The sequence below is a fragment of the Kryptolebias marmoratus genome, linkage group LG24 (assembly GCF_001649575.2).
Source record: "Kryptolebias marmoratus isolate JLee-2015 linkage group LG24, ASM164957v2, whole genome shotgun sequence".
Lineage (NCBI taxonomy): Eukaryota > Metazoa > Chordata > Actinopteri > Cyprinodontiformes > Rivulidae > Kryptolebias > Kryptolebias marmoratus.
This window is the reverse complement of record NC_051453.1, coordinates 9,763,024-9,780,004: the sequence shown is the minus strand read 5'-3', so window position 1 is coordinate 9,780,004 and position 16,981 is coordinate 9,763,024. Positions and strand designations below refer to the sequence as shown.

Here is a 16,981-nt window from a genome sequence, read left to right as displayed (position 1 = left end):
TTGGTGAGAAAGGAGCACCGTTTATGGCAAATCTCAAATCCAGAAATTCAAACTCCAGTGTCATGTTATGCACATATACGTTGGTCATAAACACTTCAGTACAGTTGTCTGTGCAACAAAGCTGAAAGCACCACAGGTAGGTACATAATAAGAATATTTACACAACAATTTTATATCAAGAGCCTCAAGCTCAGTTAATGCAGAATCAGAGTCTTTTTGCTTGGGTTCTTGTGTCTGGGAAAACAAAACCGCTTCTTGTTACATGCTCAGGACAACTCATGGACTCAGATGTGCAGATTAAAACAAATAAAATTAGTTTCGGGAAAATCTGACGCACATAAATTTCTGCATGTATCAAAGAGTTCATGTATAAGAGAACATACAGAATCTCGAACTATATATCATCTTATGTACAAATACTCTTAAAAAAGCATCTTAGGTTAATTGACTTTGCAGACACATAAATTAGACTCACTCCAAAGTTGCTTCCTTTTAAATAAAACACACAAAAAATACATATCTCAAGCAGCAGAAATACGAATGGCTGAAAGGGTAAACAGCTGAGTTGACACCATGTGCCAACCATTTTTTTTGGGGGGGTGGGGGTGGGGGGTGTCCACGTTTATAAAAACACACAGCATTCAAATCTTGTTTAAGGTGCCACCGTGGGCAGTGGAGTCTTTGTGAAGCCGCAGCTAACCGGGGCGGGGGGTGGAGGGGTCACCTGACACTGATGATTGTCGCTGAGGTGGGTGCTGGGACGGTCTGCGGTGCTACGAGGCGTTGCTTTTCAGGTGCTGAGTTTGCAGCGGCTTCACGTGGTACTCGTAGATCTTCAGCGCGGGGCCCAGCTTTATCGACAGCCCCGTTAGGACGTCATTACGCGTCATCAGGAGCAACGACTTGCCATCGATTTCCTGCCCGGTAGAGAAAGAGAGGGAAAGAGAGAAAAAATTGGTTTAGAATTTGACAGTTTGGCGTCATGGAAGTGTAATTTTGTATAATTAAAACAAAACAATCGACCTGATCCTGGAAAGCTGTGGCTTGCTCCTCAAACCCTGTTGCTTTGAAATAATTGACGACGTCAGCAACTCCCCAGTTGGACGGGTCTGGCAGCTGACCATTCTCCACTGGGCTGCGGGGCGAAAGTTAATGTGAAGGCACACTGACCGAAACAGTAGCTGGACAAATCATTTCAAAACGTTTGTTAAAGGAAACATCATAAACTCATTGTAGATGGTACCTTTTGGTGTCGACTGAGCCATTTGCCTTTTCCTCCATACTGGCTGTCAAAAGAAATCATAAAAAAGGCATATATTTAATTAACTATATCTAATTCTACAAAAAGCTTATTTTTAGGCTGATCAGTATTTGTTTTCATGTTTATTATTATCTGCTAAAAGTACAATGCTTTACCAGATAATTAATAAAAGAGTCACAAATAATTTGTTTTCTAGTTTTGAGTTGTTTTCTAGTTTTGAGTGAACACTGAAAAACAACAACAACAAATTAAACATTGCATTTTTTGGTCTGCTTTAACCAGTGGATCATCTCCACAAAACAAAGCATAATAATATGATAATTCTCCTCCAGTACAAAAATTCCTGCTCCTTAAAATTAAATGTAAAAATATTCACATTTTATAGCTGGGTTGAAAGAAGCAGAACTAAATGAATAATTAACATGAAATTATTAATCTAAGATTATGCACTGTGGACTGAGCATTTAACAACAAATGGTTTCATTTTAAATGTTATCTCCTTCCTTTTATCCGGCTTAATGTATGTTGTAACTTAAATGTAATGTTTTTATGAATTTTGACCACGTTTTTTGAAGGGTTTGGACCACAAAAGTGAAGCACAACAAAGTTACAGCTAATAGAAAAGGAAAAAAAAAACTTTTCATCTGACAGTTTTGTTTCTTTTAAAGTACTGAGAAAGACTCACGTTTAGTGTCGTTGTAGTAATTTCTCATCAGACGTCTTCTTGGGAAAACTCAGTGTGTTTGCAGTTCAAACCCTATCATTGTTCGTTTTTGCCAGTCTGACATTCACAGTGGATGTCCCCGCTGAAAAACAACAGCACAGTCACACAATTAAGACTACAAATGTACCCCTTAAATAAAACAAACCATGACTTTTGTGAGTAAGAACCATTATGTGTAAAATGACGACCTGAAACTCACGTTGTTAGCTGAATTACACACAGAAAAAAAAAATGTTACACGCCAGAAATTGCCACACAGCATTTAAAATTTAGTAGGAAATACTTTAATGAAGATAACACAATGAAACCCAGCGTTACTTTTGACGATGACAAATATTTAACCATTCCCTCTCAGTAATCTGTACTGACGCTACGGATAGTTAGCCTCGCTTGCTAATGCCAAATTTAACACTTACCTTATTTTCAAGAGATTCCACCTCGAAAACAATTGCTCATCCAGGCTGCACACGCAATTCAACTAGCAAAAACTTTTTTAATCACTGAGACATTTTATGTAATAAAAAACGGCGATATTTATTTGACAAAATCAATTTATAATCAAGTAAGACAACTAGCTTCGTCGCTTTCGCTTCCTTCGCCCACAACAGCAGAGGATCATGGGAAATGTAGTGTTTTACCGGCTGAACGCCAGCACCGTTTTAATGCCAGCAAAAACACATTGAAGCATCATTGTTCATCACATAAAGAAGATAAAAAACATAGATTTTTTTTAAAAAAAGAGACTTTTATTATAATGAAGTATCCTTTGTTACATAAAATCTGCTACAGCAAAGTATATTTCCCTTGCAAACACAAGTAAATATGATTGGGAAAAATGTGTCAGCTTTCTAAGTGATGTGCAAAGATTTCCACAAACTAAATACAGACACATTTCAGATTATTGATCCCATACTGGCACGTGTGACTAGCTACAAGAACTCAAAACTGATTTCCTTCAGTCAGGAGTGTGAGATGGCTCAGGAGGAAAAGGTGCCGTCATTTACAGCAAATCCAACAAACAGCAAACACACAGAAGACGGGTAGAACAGATGATATGAAAGGAGAGCTGTGGATCTCCTACACATTTTGGGAAGGAATTACACACAAGCAGTTTGGACAGTGACATGCTTGTCCCAGGTGTAGTTTCTAAAATTGTCTGAAATCAAAGATATTGGAAATAATCATCTGTTCACCCTTCAATCTGCAAATATATTCTGTCCTTCGATAAAGTTGATTTCCTAAGGAAAAAAAAATACAAATAATCTATTTTGATGGACATTAGAGGTGTCAGTGTGTGTCAAATATAAATGTCTTTTCATAATTCTTTGGAAAATAAACTTTTCAAGTCTTCTTATACTGACTGAGACCCACATAAATTGTTATGTTATTAGATACTTCTGAATATGAATAAAAACTGCATATGAAATAGTTGCGTCTCTGAGTTAAATTAGGGCTACATAAGACACACGTCATGTGCTCAGACTGAGAAAATGTTTCAATTCAGGCAAATCTTTTTACAAACTTGATTAAATCGCCTTTTTCTGACACGTTTGGGGACTTAAAACTGACTGTCAGCGGTGCATTTTTGTACACTCTGATGTCGTCAAAGTGCCTTGAGGGTCCAACCAGCAGAAATAATTTCAAACTCTGACTTCTCTGTGGCTGACAGGCAGAGAGAGAGAGAGAGGAACTTTTCTCTAAAGCAATAAAGGGTTTACAAAAGCAGAACTTGTCTGCCATCTGGAAGAAAGAAAAAGCCATCAAGAAGACACGGCGCCTGTGTAAGTACCAAACGTCTGACATACAGGTTCTTCAGATGCAATATGTTGTCCTGTCACAATGGAGAGGAGTTTGCAGAGCAGGAGACTACATTTTAGCAGCAAGAACAGGCAAAACTTTGAATGTTGCCAAGTGCAGAAGAATCCCTAGTAAAAGCTGCATTTCTATAATAGAGGAAAATATGCCAACACAAAAACTAAAGAAAACTGGCATTTAAAAGGTTTTGATCTAATTTCCTTTAAAAAAAATCATGATTTTTATCCATCAGTGCTTTTAAGTTGACCTGACTAAGTCTCGCAAAGCAGAATAAGTAAATCTTGAGCAATTTGGACAGAAAAATAAGCAAAACCTACAGGTTATAACTGCAATAAGCAGGTGGGTCAGTCCAGCTGTGACCAAGATAAATGAACACTTTATGATTCTTTGAATTGAGTTAATATTAAATATTAAATGATCTGGCTTTGATGTTAATAGGATTTTGTCCTGTAAGTCAAAATATATCCTCTGGTGCTTTATTGTCACATGCTGTGGCACAATTTGAAAGTAACAGAGCAAACAAACAAGTAAAACAAAAGAAAAGGTGGTAACACTTTAGCTTGCTGTGACACGGCTGTACAAAAACATGCAAATGTAAAAAAAAAAGAAAATTGAAATAAAACACACAGCAGATACATGCCTATGCTGGGTGCTCTGCTCAAACACAGCAGTTAAAAAAAGCAACCCAAAATAAATCCTTATGAGCACCACAGCTTCGTATCCACGATAATCTAACAAACTGACCTTTCAGCTATTGACAAATGCCACGTCAATACAGCAATATTGACGGAATAAGCGGCAGATAATGGATGGATGGATGAACGTCAATACAGTTATGTACAGCCTTTTAAAGAACTAAAAACAAATGATCTGCTGTGTGCAGAGACAGAACACAAACGGTTTCAGATTCAGTTCTTGTGAAATACATTTGCACCTGAAAAATATATCATTTCTTTCCATGGATTAAAAACAACTTTAAATGACTGAGGTAAAAAGGAAATGCCCTGTGATCAGATATGGATAAACAATGCTACTTTTAATTCGCTGGCACAGCGGTCAAGTGCTCCTGCTTCCAATGATCACTTGTTAGTGGAAGTTTTTTCCTTTTGCAAATGAGTCAACGTTTCTGTTCCTTCACTGAAAAATATCTTAGTTTAACTTTTGGTCATGCTTAAAAAACAAACAAACAAACAAACAAAAAAAAAAACGCATTACTTATACATGTATGAGAACACATGATTTCTGGTTTTAAAGACATCAGAATGATGAATGATGGTTGCAGTCTTGGTTGATGAATAAATACTCAACCAAACCCTGAAAGACACTGGGGAATGTAACAGACAACAGATAAAAGGTTAAAAAATAAAAAATAAAATAAATCCCTTCATTCAAACCACATGCGTGAGATCAGCTAATACTATCACTCTTTGTGCCACTTATAAATGGAAGTAACTTTTGTTTTGCATGTTGTTTTTTTTAAGAAATAAATAACGGGAGGAGACTCAAACGTGGCAAACATTAAAAAAAATTAAAACAATAGAAAAACAATGGGACTGTGGCCTAGTACTTCGCGCTGCAGCACAAGGGGTGTCTGCATAATTTGTCTGTGTGTCGATCGGTGCTCACAGCACCTGGGGGAGGGGGCATGGCAAAAAACAACCTCATTCAGCTGTGTGGAATGAAGAAACGAGGCAATGATTTGGAGCAGGCGGTGGCCTCAGTTCCACCTCAACCCTCAGCGGAGTGCAAATAACCCAAAGCAGCGGAGCCCTGATGGGACTCGTGCCCAGTTCACTAAAAGTCAGCGAACTCTTTTGCACACTTTTCCGTTTGCGAGACATGAATGTCCTCCTCTTCGTAGTCGTCAAAGTTGCTTGTGTCTCCTGGTCCTCTGCACTTTGGCAGGAAGGGGGCTTCCACCTGAGAAAGCAGATGTAAAAGAAGCATGTAACAGCATGTTTCTAGACAAAAAAAACTGGTTGTGACACTCCCTCCCCTTCAGCAATAAAACTCACCTTTCGCTCATAGATGGCAATCCAGTCTGTTGTGGAGAACCACTTGTGGTTTTTGATGTCATTCACCCCGTTCTTCAGGTTGCCAAATCTCTTTGTCAGGTCCACTTGGAGCAGGTTCCTCAGCAGGTCTTTCAGGTCAGAGCTAAAATGGGAGGGGAATCGTACCTGCAAAGGAAAAAAATTTATTAGAAAAGAAAAGAAAGAAACGGTTGTATTTTCCTTCTGCTGATGTAAGTATGGTGAGATGCAGCAGTCAAGACAAGAAAAGAACCACTGCCAAACCTGCATAACTTGAGCGCAATGAAATATACTGCACATATGTGTTTATTTATATATTTAAACTTGATCCTTTTTAAATCCCTACATACCTTGCCAGACACAATCTTTTCATAGATCTGGATAGGCTGGTCAGCGAAAAATGGAGGGTAACCAGCAGCCATCTCGTAGATAAGAACACCAAGTGCCCACCAGTCCACAGCTTTGTTGTAGCCCTAGAAGAAAAAAACAAAACTTTTCTACCTTATAGGACAATTTTATAGCTTCAACTCATACAGATTCTGTATATAAATAAATAAATAAATAAAACTATGTTCATTGTGGGAGCACAGTAACAGTACAAGTCTATAATAAGCCAGTGATTATAATGTTAAAGATTTTGCTCTTTATTTCAGACTCAGGTAATCAGGACAGGATTACGATACATTTTTAGGTCATGATGTATTCGAACCGTTATGTGATTTTTTTTGTTTCTGTTCTTCAGCTGTGATTGGCAGGCTGATATCTAAACCCCTCAGCATTCACTTTTTCTCCAAGTGATGATGCACCAGGTCTCTGCACAACAGTCAGCTCCAATTCTTGCTTGTGTCAAAGGCTCCTGACTTTCAGTCTTTTGTCGGAGTCAAAGGAAACACACACTCAGCTCGACTGAAGTCAGTCAACTGGCTCAACCACTCAAAGCCAATCCACTGTTTGACAACAGGAGCCATTTATCGGCCCTCTTGAATCATTGTTTGCTCTGTAGGTTCATTTTTATGCCCAGTTAAGCAAACAAACTAAAGAATGTCTGCCTTTATTTAAAGTTTTGCCAACCGAGAAGTCAGTTCAACTTTTATAAATGTTGTTAATCAAACTTTTCTGATATAATTTTCTTGAGCCTCTGAAGTACTTCACATTGGAAATTGTTGCTCTACAAATAGTTTATGTCAGAAACAGTAAAACCAGCGAATTCAACAAAGATTCACTAAAAAGAAACTGCCCTTTTCTCTGTGACTCACATGCCAACAATAACACACCTTGTTTTGTTTAGGACTTAGGCCTATTTATCTTGTTTGTCTAGAAAGTCCACCATTATTGCTCATAGTCAGGTTTCTTTCAAAACCCTAAAACTAAAAAAAATTGGCCCAACTCCAGAGGAACCAGAGAACAGATTTGAATGAAGCTCTCAGGGCCTCAACAATTACTTTTGGAGTAAATACAATTCAAGATGTAATCTTATAAACAAAAAATGGCTAAACCTCTATCAGTTTTACAGATACTAAGCTAAATTTGGTATGGTAGTAGCTGAGAGTCATTCACAACCCTTACAGATCACACAATGTCTTTGTTTAAACTATGGCATGCAAGGTGGAAAGTGGCATGCATTTCTTCAAGGAATGCTTTAATTTTATTTTAGTTTTTGCTTTCAATGAACATTCAGTGCTCAGTTGCTTTTTCAGTATATTTCTTGAACCAAATCAGCTTCAGACAAATGTTGTTTCTTTTTTTTAACTTATTAGAGCTACCAAACATTGAACTATGAATCATAACAGAGGTACCTAACTTAAAGGATGAACCATTATTGTGTCCAATTCTAAAGTGTCTTTTATGACTGGGAGCTAATTAGTTCCCTGCTCTGTGGTGAGTTATTTGCTCCTTTCAGTTGCAGTGCATGAAGGGCTCACCTTGCTGAGGATGATCTCTGGAGCCAGGTACTCAGGGGTTCCACACAACGTCCAGGTCCTGCCTTTTACTCGTTTGGCAAAGCCAAAATCTGTGACCTGAGGAAAGAAAACAACAACAGAACCATAAAAAAGAAGCATAATACATTTTAGCACACTTGAAAGCAATAGCTATAATCAAAAAATGAGTTTGAATACGATATTTTTAAATCTGACTTTTATCTGTGCTCTTTGTAGCACGTTGCTACTTAAATTAGCTGTTGTAATTTTGTTTTTTATGTTAAGCCTCACATAAACTCGGTACCTGGATATAGCCATGTTGATCTATGAGCAGGTTTTCAGGCTTCAGGTCTCTGTAGATGAGGTCTAAAGAGTGAAGGTACTCAAAGGTGAGCACTATCTGAGCTGCATAAAATCTTGCATGGTGTTCACTAAAAGAGAGGAAACACGGAAATGCAGATGTTGGTGCAAGACATGAACACATGTCTCCTCTGACCGAAAGGGTCAAATAAGTATTGCAGTGAAAAGAAATGAGAACAGTGATGTGCACCACACCTGAACCTTCCTGTGCGTCTGAGGTGGGAGAACATTTCTCCACCTGGAACATATTCCATCACCATGTAGAGGTTTGAGTTGTCCTGTGAGAAGGGAAACACGTTCAGCTTTAGCCACTCGTGTAATGCTAGCATGTGGATGCCTGGTGTTATTAATTCATTGTGAGCCAGGATGGAGTAACTTGTTGAGTTATATTTGAATTTTTGTTTCCAAATGAAAACTGAAGATTTTGCCGTCGCTTAATCACCTTCCTCTGTGGTCACAACAGTAAATGAACACATTTGAACTTTGCCACACAAAGTGAACAAATTATAATCACATACAGGATGTTAGTTACGCTAATTGATTGATTCTGCATTGCCTGAATACATTTTAACAAATGTTACAGAAAATCAAAGTGACACTAGAAGCAACAGCACGCCTTGGACTGAGAATAATGTGGGTCTGCCGTCTTTTCTGGCATCATCATGTGTAACGAAACAGTGAGGGGAAATTACAGAAGCACCAGCTCATCAAACAGAAAAAGAAGACGCAGGGTGGGTTTGTCAGGATGCTAAAAAGAACTGATCTCAAGCATGAACCACTGAGCTGCAAATGTTATATGAGAGTGTCATTGTTCCTTTTGTTTCATAAAACAAAGGAGAAGATGCCGCGCCGAGGCTGCGAAACGTTTTACTTCTAAATAAAATAATGCACATTTTTTGCACAGCAAGAACTTTCTTTCTGATATTGTTGACATCTCTCCTGCTGTTGCTCAAACTATATTTAGTAAAAAAAAAAAATAGTGAAAGCTTTATTGTGAAATAGTACTAGACGTGGACAGATCAGGGTTTTTCCCAGTGGTCAACACCAAACTCCAGAGATCCTGGAAACTAAAGACTGATTTATGAAGTTGATTTGTTTCTTTCTCTTTGGCCCATAATTCAGTATATTTCATATTTACACTCAATATAAAGTACTACAATAATAATAAAAAAAGCAGTGAATAATACATTTTTTTATTTTAAATTAGCATAATATTCTGGTCATCTTTCTTTGGGGCCTAACAGGTGTTTTATTGAAAAAAGCACCCCTGTTGGACAAGGCAAACCACATCATGTGAAGCACATTGACTAAAAGGCATTATGTCAAGCATATTAAAACACTCCGCAAACCACAGATGTGCCTGGCTTTTTATCAGATTTGTATGCTCGTGTGTTTGATGCAGATCATTTGAAAAATGACAACAACAAGCCGAATTAATCAGCCGACCAGTGGATCGGTGTACTTCTAAATAATACCAGCTTTTACGTTATGTGGCACCTTGTGAGGCAGAAAACCAGGCCTCTTAGATCTGTCAGTACCTTGAAAGCGTATTCCAGCTTGACGAGGAAGGGGAAGGAGACGGCCTGTAATATTTTTTTTTCATTTAGTGTGTGTTCAATCTGCTTCAACTTCACCACCTACAAATACAAAGCAAAAAAGAAACAAACAAGAATGACAGTATGAAAAGCACAGTTACAGAATGTATTCCCACCTATAAGTCATCATATATAGTTTAATAAGTCACCATTGTTTATAACTTTGTATTGTGTTTGTCTTATTGCATACCCTACTAATGATTTAGTTAGTTGTAAACTTAAAATAATTTGTTAGGTCACCGTGAACACCATGTTTTTATTTCTTGCAAAGTTTCACAACACTGTCAAGCATTCGAAAGCATAAGAGATGCCTGTCAGTTTTGAAATCTGAACTGTCATTTTAGGTGCTCATTTTCCCTTATATTTTCTTTTGATGAAGCCTTACTGTGAGGTCTAGTATATAGACCATCAAATTTGCACATCAACACATCATACAAGCTGAGAGGCAATAACCAAATCCCACTAATAAAAAATAAATAAAAATCACATAACACTCAGTCTAATATCTGCTATAACGTGATGTCAGTGGTTTACGTTTATGGAAGATATTTCACATATTATAGAGATGATAATTTGTGAATTTTGAGAACAACAAGCAAACTTTGAGAAACAGGGTAAAAAAAAAACACGTAACCCAACTTTTAGTTTTACGCTTTAAATAATACAAAGATTACCAGGAGCAGCTAGTGAGAGCTTTGTGAACCAAGCATTAAGAGGTAAAAGGAGACCGAGAGAGAAGATTTGTAGCCATTTTGTTGAAATGTAACCGAAAGCTGAACAGGTCTACCTCGCTTCAGAGAACAGACCTGCACCACGAGTAACACACAGCGGACATGCAAGCTCGTCTTCACCACTTTCACATCAGTATTTAAAGATCGAAACTCTCATGTAAAGACCCTTTGGGGTTTTCAGTGATAATATGCACACGGTGCACGAGAGGAAGCACTCCACTTCCTTTCATCAGATACTGCACATACGTGAAGCACTTTTGCAGGCCTTTTCACTTTTTACAAACGAGCTTCACTTACAACAACGAGCTCAGATGGGTTTTTATTTAACGCCGTAAACTCACTTTCTGTTTGTCCAGGATCTTCATCGCATAGAACTGATTTCTTCCTTTATGCCTCACAAGCATTACTCGTCCAAACGAGCCGGTGCCCAGAGTCTTGTACTTTTCAAACTCATCCAAGGTCGTTGTGCACTGAGGAATCACAAAATGAATGGAAATAAGGCAACAAGTCGACGAAACTTTGAGATTCTGCACAATTTCAGGTTTTACACGGGCCGTCAATATTGTTGTTTTTTTTTGTCTTCATGAAGCTTCAGAGATGGTGATATTTTAGCACAATATGTCTTAATAAGGTGTTGTACAGATAGCCAATCAAACTGCATTTAGGTCAGCAACATTTGAGCTAAGGAATAGGTTATTGTATCAAAAATTGCATTTGCCTTTCCTATAATAAATATAAAATAAACAAAGCAAACAAACCCACTTACTTGTGGTGGACACTCCCATTTTCTTAAAAAATCTTCTTTGGCTTTAGCTAAGAACTCTTTCACTATAAAAAAGACAGAATTTTAATAAAGAAAATTAGAGTTTTTTTTGGATTCAATGAATATCTGTTATAGGTTAAAGGAAATAAAAATAAGGCAGTTCACACATTCAGGGGAATAAAATGCACAGAGGTCAGGCACGTGTCAAATATCAGGGAGTGAGGACTACACTTAAAACAATGACAACAAAAACATCTCAATCTAAATTTCAAAACCAACACACCTAAACAGGAAATTTGAATTCATAAAGTGATGCAAAGAGCTCTGTTGAACTTCACAAAACTGGCCAAATTCGAGAGAAGCTGTTCTGCATCTCTTTCAGGAGCGGGTGGAGTGAAGGAGAGGGGTGCCGACAAAAGGCAGAGAGAACGACAAAAGCACGACACACACGTCACTGAGAACACGGAGCAGGCAGCAGAAAGACGGCGCATTGGTAAAGTCACAGCAGACATGAGATGTCCAAAGTCAAAGAGTCACTGGAATGTGTCTGAAGTCTCACTGATGTTAGAGTTTGGTAATGTGTTACTCATTTATTCCCATTGATTTATGTGTTCCCTATCGGCTGGATGGGGGAGAGAGGGGGGTGTGGGGGGGTAACTAATCTGATAATTCCCTGATCTAGTTAAAATCAATCCCTTTTTGCAAGAAGGTGGGAATGCTGAGCCCAAGGTCTATAAAAACTCAAACTCTAGATTTGATTGTTTTGACAATATATCCATGTTGAAGCTGACACATTTTACTTATTTAATGTTTTATTGGTTAACCATTTTGAATACACTGTTGGCTGGGGGGGCAAAACTTTCAGCAGATTCCTCAACGTTTTAGGTTAAAAGGTCAAATAAATGAATATAAAGAATTACCCACATTCAGAGTCTTTCACACATAAATATTGAGATGAACTCATCACTATGTGAAAGACTGTGGGCAAATAGCAATATATTCTTAGAATAAGTCACGAAGAATTTAGTGATTTCAATGTCTGAAGCACATAGGATCATAACAGGATTTGAGGAATCCAAACAAATATTCAAATAATATGAAGAATGTTGAAAAACACGACTGGATGACTTTGTAGTGTCTGACAGAAGTAAAACAAATGGCGGCCCAGCCCTAATCTCTGCTATACTGAATTTCAGCAATGTTGAAAGAAAGATTAGGCAAACCAAGCTAAAACATAAAACGACACACCGCCCTTTTTCTATCAGGTTTGTACCATGAAAACGTGGTTTCCGTGGCAATGTGTCACACAGCCAAAATTGTAATATATGTTCACTGTACGTGTGAAGCTTCTTTAGTGGCAAAACACAACACTGCAGGGGGAGATATTTAAAGTCACCGTTCTTTTAAAATGGGATTCTGGGGAAAGATTACAAACAATTAATATCTTACCTGAGAAAATTGGATTTTATTGTTTGGCTCTACGAGCTAAAGGCCAGTCTGAGTGGGACCAAGGCCAAAGTGAAAGGCTGGCCAACAAAATTGTCTAAACCTTTTTCATTACAGTCAGTTTTGCATTACGTGGTTATTCACACGTTACAGCGGCGGCAGCAGCAAGCTGTAGCACATCTGGTGCAGCCTGAGAAACTTTGAGCAGGAATTTCATCATATTTCTGCCAAAATTACCATGTAATACAAAACTCACAGCGGTGTAAATGTTTAAAAGACAGTGATTTTTTGGAGATTGGAGTTGTTAGAAGATGACAGCAATCCACTTTGGTCTTGGGCTCCCTCGGTGTAGCTGTTAGCTTGTCAGTCCGATCAGAATTAAAATCTGTTTCACCAAACAGAGGCTATTCAAAGAGCTATCTTCAACAGGTAAGATATTAATTGGTCATGACCTTTCCACAAAAGGTGGAACACACTTAAAAAAAAAACCCTGAACTACCACTTTAAATTTTCGCCTAATTGCAAATTTAGATTGCAAGTTGGTATTTCAACACGTTCTGATCAAAAGAGAAGATTTCTTTGTTGGGTTTGAAATCCATGAGCTACTAAACCATATAAAAGATAAAAATGCATGGAATATATTATCCAATCCTCATTTTAATTGTAGCTAATAATTTTGTTTCAGTTTCAACACTGAATATGTTGCCTATTAGGTTTAATAACCCACGGGCTTTAAGAAAATGTCAGATCAGTTAATTCTATGATTGTTTTAATTTTGCGCTGCTTCCCAACTTTTTGGAACACGAGGCCCTAAACGTCCTGTACGTCTGCACATGTTTCCTCTGTGACTTGGGATGTCTCGCTGAAGAATGAGCATACCAAAAGTTTCTACAGTTCACCCAGGGATTGCAGGGACATTCACCCACACGGATGGAAATGAAGAAAGAAGAAAAAGAGGAAGAAAAATTCATGAGGAGCTAAAAACAAGAACATTTTAGAAACACACACAAAAAACCAACACTAGACACAATGTTAGGCACTCCTACCACCTGACAGATGTTAAACCCAGTTAAATAATCCATGATTGAAATTAAATTCATTTTTATTCTTCTAACGCCTCTGAAGGGATCTGCACAACAGCAACAATAAAATATGTTTTATTTGCTTACAATTATAAATAAAGAGAGATTTTATTCACTTATTTTGTTCAGCTGTTTCTCTTCAAAATACACTTCCTATTTGCATTTTTTCCTGTCCCTACTGGAGGCTTATATTTTTTTTCTACATGGACAAAAGGACAACACTGACTGAAAAGACACTGTAAAAAGCCCACACAGCAAAACAGTGCACAAAAACAACAGGACATATATGTTACAGAATGGTATTAAGTGACTGAAGCACCATATATAGCCAGCAAAATATCCTAAAATGATTGTACCAGTGGCTCTGGTAAATTCAGAATGTGACATGCAAATGTGATTACAACAGGAAACAAACAAAACAGCTAAACTTATGAACGTAGCTGACATTTTATAGTTTTGAGACCTGATAAAACATCATACACGGGGGAAAAAAAAACAACTTTTAGGGCAGTCCCACACTTTATGACCTATAGAGTTTATGCAGACATGCCGTTTGCTTGATGTAATACGCTTCAAGTAAATTCTGTCAGTTTTCCAAGGCAAGTTACAACCTGTTCCGAGCTACAGGAAGCATTAAACACAGATAAGAGCAAAAAGAAAAGCACTACACTTACTCAACTTATCCCACATGACGGCGAACTCAGAGACATGAGGCACCTCGCTCTCCTGTCCTTTATGCTCTTGTCCACTCTTAAGATATTTGTGGATTAAACGGCTGGCAAAGGACTGATCCTTTCCCTGTGCCATTTTTTTTAAGTAAATATCGTGATGTGCGTGTGAGAATACTCACAGGCAAAGTATTCGTCAACCCTAATGTCAATGATGCTAACTTCCTGTATGCAGTCTGTGTGGTTGGTTAACCACATAAAGTTAAGCTTCCTGTTCATGCACTCTGCTTCAGTGTCAGAGTCCGACTGCATGTCCAGCTTCTTGACGTGGTGTCATTTGAAGGGACTTTGCTTTGTTTTGCATGCAAGCAGAGGGATGTTGTTTGGACACAGGAATGCAAATTATGCAGGGCGCACTAAAAGTCGAAAACACAGTGCAATTAGACTGCTCATAGGAAATGTGTGACACCCACAAACTGGCTGAACAAGTTATCTCCAGGTTATTGTGCTCTCTGGTGGATGTTGTTTCACGGTGCAGCTCTTGTGCTTAAAGTCAGCCTGCAGTCATGACCTTTTGCTGCACAATTTTAAAACATGAAGCACGGTTTAAGTGGGAGTTCATTTTGAAGTTCAGCTAGTTTGAAGCACTTTAAAAAAGGACGGGTCAAAAGTTTAAATAGAAATGTACCTGGTACCAATCCGCTTTTTTGGTGTTTTTCAGTGGATTGTATCCTCAGCCTCACCCTGCTTGAACTACAGGTTGCTTAACAGGTCTGGGAGACGGTGTAAACGGTCTCCAATCAGGTCAAGATCAGCACCCAGACAGGCCACAGGGAATGGCACACTTTAGTGGATTAGGCTGGCCGCTCACAATAACAACAGTTTACATGTGACCATACTTCTTTCAGCGTTCAAGTCCAATTCACCTTAAAAGTGACAATATTTTCTTTGACGTTAGGTTTATGTCACTGTAAGGAAACAGGGTCCACTGCATTTAGACTAACAGGAAATAAGCCAGCTTGTCTGGTCATTACATTCAGCTGCCAGGCCATGGATTGCAGCTTGTTTTGCAATGTTATCTTGTTCCACTCACCTAACACAAGCCCTTAAAATAAACACATAGTCTCCAGGACAACTACACACATATACATTTCTGTGTACTCACTGCTGTGGGGACCCTCCCACATGCTTCTGGAGACTGTCCTAGACAGTATCCTCAGATATTAGAACAATGAGCTGGTTTAATTATTTGTGGCACACGCCAGCAAGCTGACGTAGTTAACAGGGGTGCAAAACAAACAAACAAACAAACAAAAACCACGTAGTAAAGTGCCCTGCCAAACATGGTTCTTCTGTGCAAAGGTCTGCTTACACAACTGCTAAAGGATGCTCTCCACTGTGATATGCAAGCTCACGTCGGGAAATAGTGATGTCAAAAGGCACTGTGTGGCTTCCAGATGCTCACCGCTTTCCTGCTCATTGCCTTTCTTGGCAGTTGCTGCGTTTCCCATCGTAGGAAGACAGACGGGGCGATCCACAGCTGGCTAAAGAGTGATGATGGTGGCCGTTAGCTACCAGCCTGGTCCTCTCTGTTAGCTAGCTAACAAATATCAGCTTCTCCTGCCTGGCTGGTTAGCAACAACATCAATGTTGCTCCCCTGTGGACAGAAGCTCGATGCTGACCGCCTCACTGATCTCTGTTTAGGAGGCCCTTTTTTGTCGTTCACGTACGGCTCCGCTGGAATGACAACATGATCCAGACTTTTCACCTCTGCCTGCTGTCGTCCCGTGCTGCGTTCACGTCGAATGGGAATACCCACGGATGCACTTGGCCGGGGAAACGCTGCGTTCAGGGACCCCTCGAAAATAAGACACCCAGTCGAAACGTTGCATTTCTGAGGGACGAGTTACATATGACATACACACGTGTGTGAAATGAGCTAGATACACTATATTGTGAAAAGTATTCGCTCGTCTCCCTTTACATGCATATGAACTTGAGTGACATCCCAGTCTTAATCCATATGACGCTGGCCCACGTTTTGCAGCTATAACAGCTTCAACTCTTCTCGGAAGGCTTTCCACAAGATTTAGGAGTATTTATGGGAATGTTTGACCATTCTTCCAGACGCTCATTTGTGAGGAAGGCCTGGCTCACAGTTTCCACTCTAATTCATCCCAAAGGTGTTCTATCAGGTTGAAGTCAGTCGAGTCAAGTTCTTCCAAACCAAACTTGCTCATCCATGGGTCAATTATGGACCTTGCTTTGTGCACTGCTGTGCAGTCATGCTGGAACAGGAAGGATCCATCCACCCACACCATAATACCCCCTCCACCAAACTTTACACTTGGCACAATGCAGTCAGACAAGGACTGTTCTCCTGGTAACAGCCAAACCCAGACTCATCCATTGGATTGGCAGACAGAGAAGCGTGATTCTTCACTCCAGAGAACACATTTCCACTGCTCTTGAGTCCAGTGGTGGCGTGCTTTTCACCACTGCATCCAATGCTTCGCACTTGATGATGGAAGGCTTGGATGCAGCTTTACATCACTGAGTTTCATGCACCAGGTTTCATGCTCA

The 16,981-nt window shown here is 39.0% G+C and overlaps 2 protein-coding genes across 4 annotated transcripts; both read right to left on the bottom strand.

Annotated features, from left to right (window-relative positions):
* Positions 1-142: 142 nt before the first annotated feature.
* Positions 143-2,613, bottom strand: samd13 (sterile alpha motif domain containing 13). Its single transcript, XM_017413561.3, has 5 exons — positions 2,402-2,613; positions 1,947-2,067; positions 1,244-1,286; positions 1,024-1,135; positions 143-917 (listed from the first exon to the last, which is right to left on the bottom strand). The coding sequence occupies exons 2-5, from the start codon at positions 1,972-1,974 to the stop codon at positions 774-776; spliced, it is 327 nt and encodes a 108-aa protein (XP_017269050.1). The 5' UTR covers positions 1,975-2,067; positions 2,402-2,613; the 3' UTR covers positions 143-773.
* Positions 2,614-4,260: 1,647 nt separating this feature from the next.
* Positions 4,261-16,187, bottom strand: prkacba (protein kinase, cAMP-dependent, catalytic, beta a). 3 transcript variants are annotated; one of them, XM_017413556.3, is made up of 11 exons: positions 15,863-16,187; positions 13,527-13,535; positions 11,205-11,266; positions 10,780-10,908; positions 9,651-9,749; positions 8,308-8,390; positions 8,057-8,183; positions 7,756-7,851; positions 6,184-6,306; positions 5,816-5,980; positions 4,261-5,720 (listed from the first exon to the last, which is right to left on the bottom strand). In XM_017413556.3, the coding sequence occupies exons 1-11, from the start codon at positions 15,906-15,908 to the stop codon at positions 5,595-5,597; spliced, it is 1,065 nt and encodes a 354-aa protein (XP_017269045.1). In that variant the 5' UTR covers positions 15,909-16,187; the 3' UTR covers positions 4,261-5,594. The 3 variants fall into 3 exon arrangements, with proteins under 3 accessions (XP_017269045.1, XP_017269046.1, XP_017269044.1); XM_017413557.3 differs by lacking the exon at positions 13,527-13,535 and having other exon boundaries at positions 15,863-16,186; XM_017413555.3 differs by lacking the exons at positions 13,527-13,535; positions 15,863-16,187 and adding an exon at positions 14,404-14,755.
* Positions 16,188-16,981: the final 794 nt, after the last annotated feature.

Excerpts from the sequence above, each read along its gene's own strand:
- samd13 (XM_017413561.3), bottom strand. The coding sequence starts at position 1,974 with ATGAGAAATTACTACAACGACACTAAAC. Across the intron at positions 1,136-1,243 it reads GGCTCAGTCGACACCAAAAG|CCCAGTGGAGAATGGTCAGC; the intron begins GTACCATCTACA and ends TTCGCCCCGCAG. Across the intron at positions 918-1,023 it reads CCACAGCTTTCCAGGATCAG|GAAATCGATGGCAAGTCGTT; the intron begins GTCGATTGTTTT and ends TCTACCGGGCAG.
- prkacba (XM_017413555.3), bottom strand. The coding sequence starts at position 14,536 with ATGGCACAGGGAAAGGATCAGTCCTTTGCCAGCCGTTTAATCCACAAA. Across the intron at positions 10,909-11,204 it reads AATGGGAGTGTCCACCACAA|TGCACAACGACCTTGGATGA; the intron begins GTAAGTGGGTTT and ends GTGATTCCTCAG. Across the intron at positions 8,184-8,307 it reads AGACGCACAGGAAGGTTCAG|TGAACACCATGCAAGATTTT; the intron begins GTGTGGTGCACA and ends CCTCTCTTTTAG.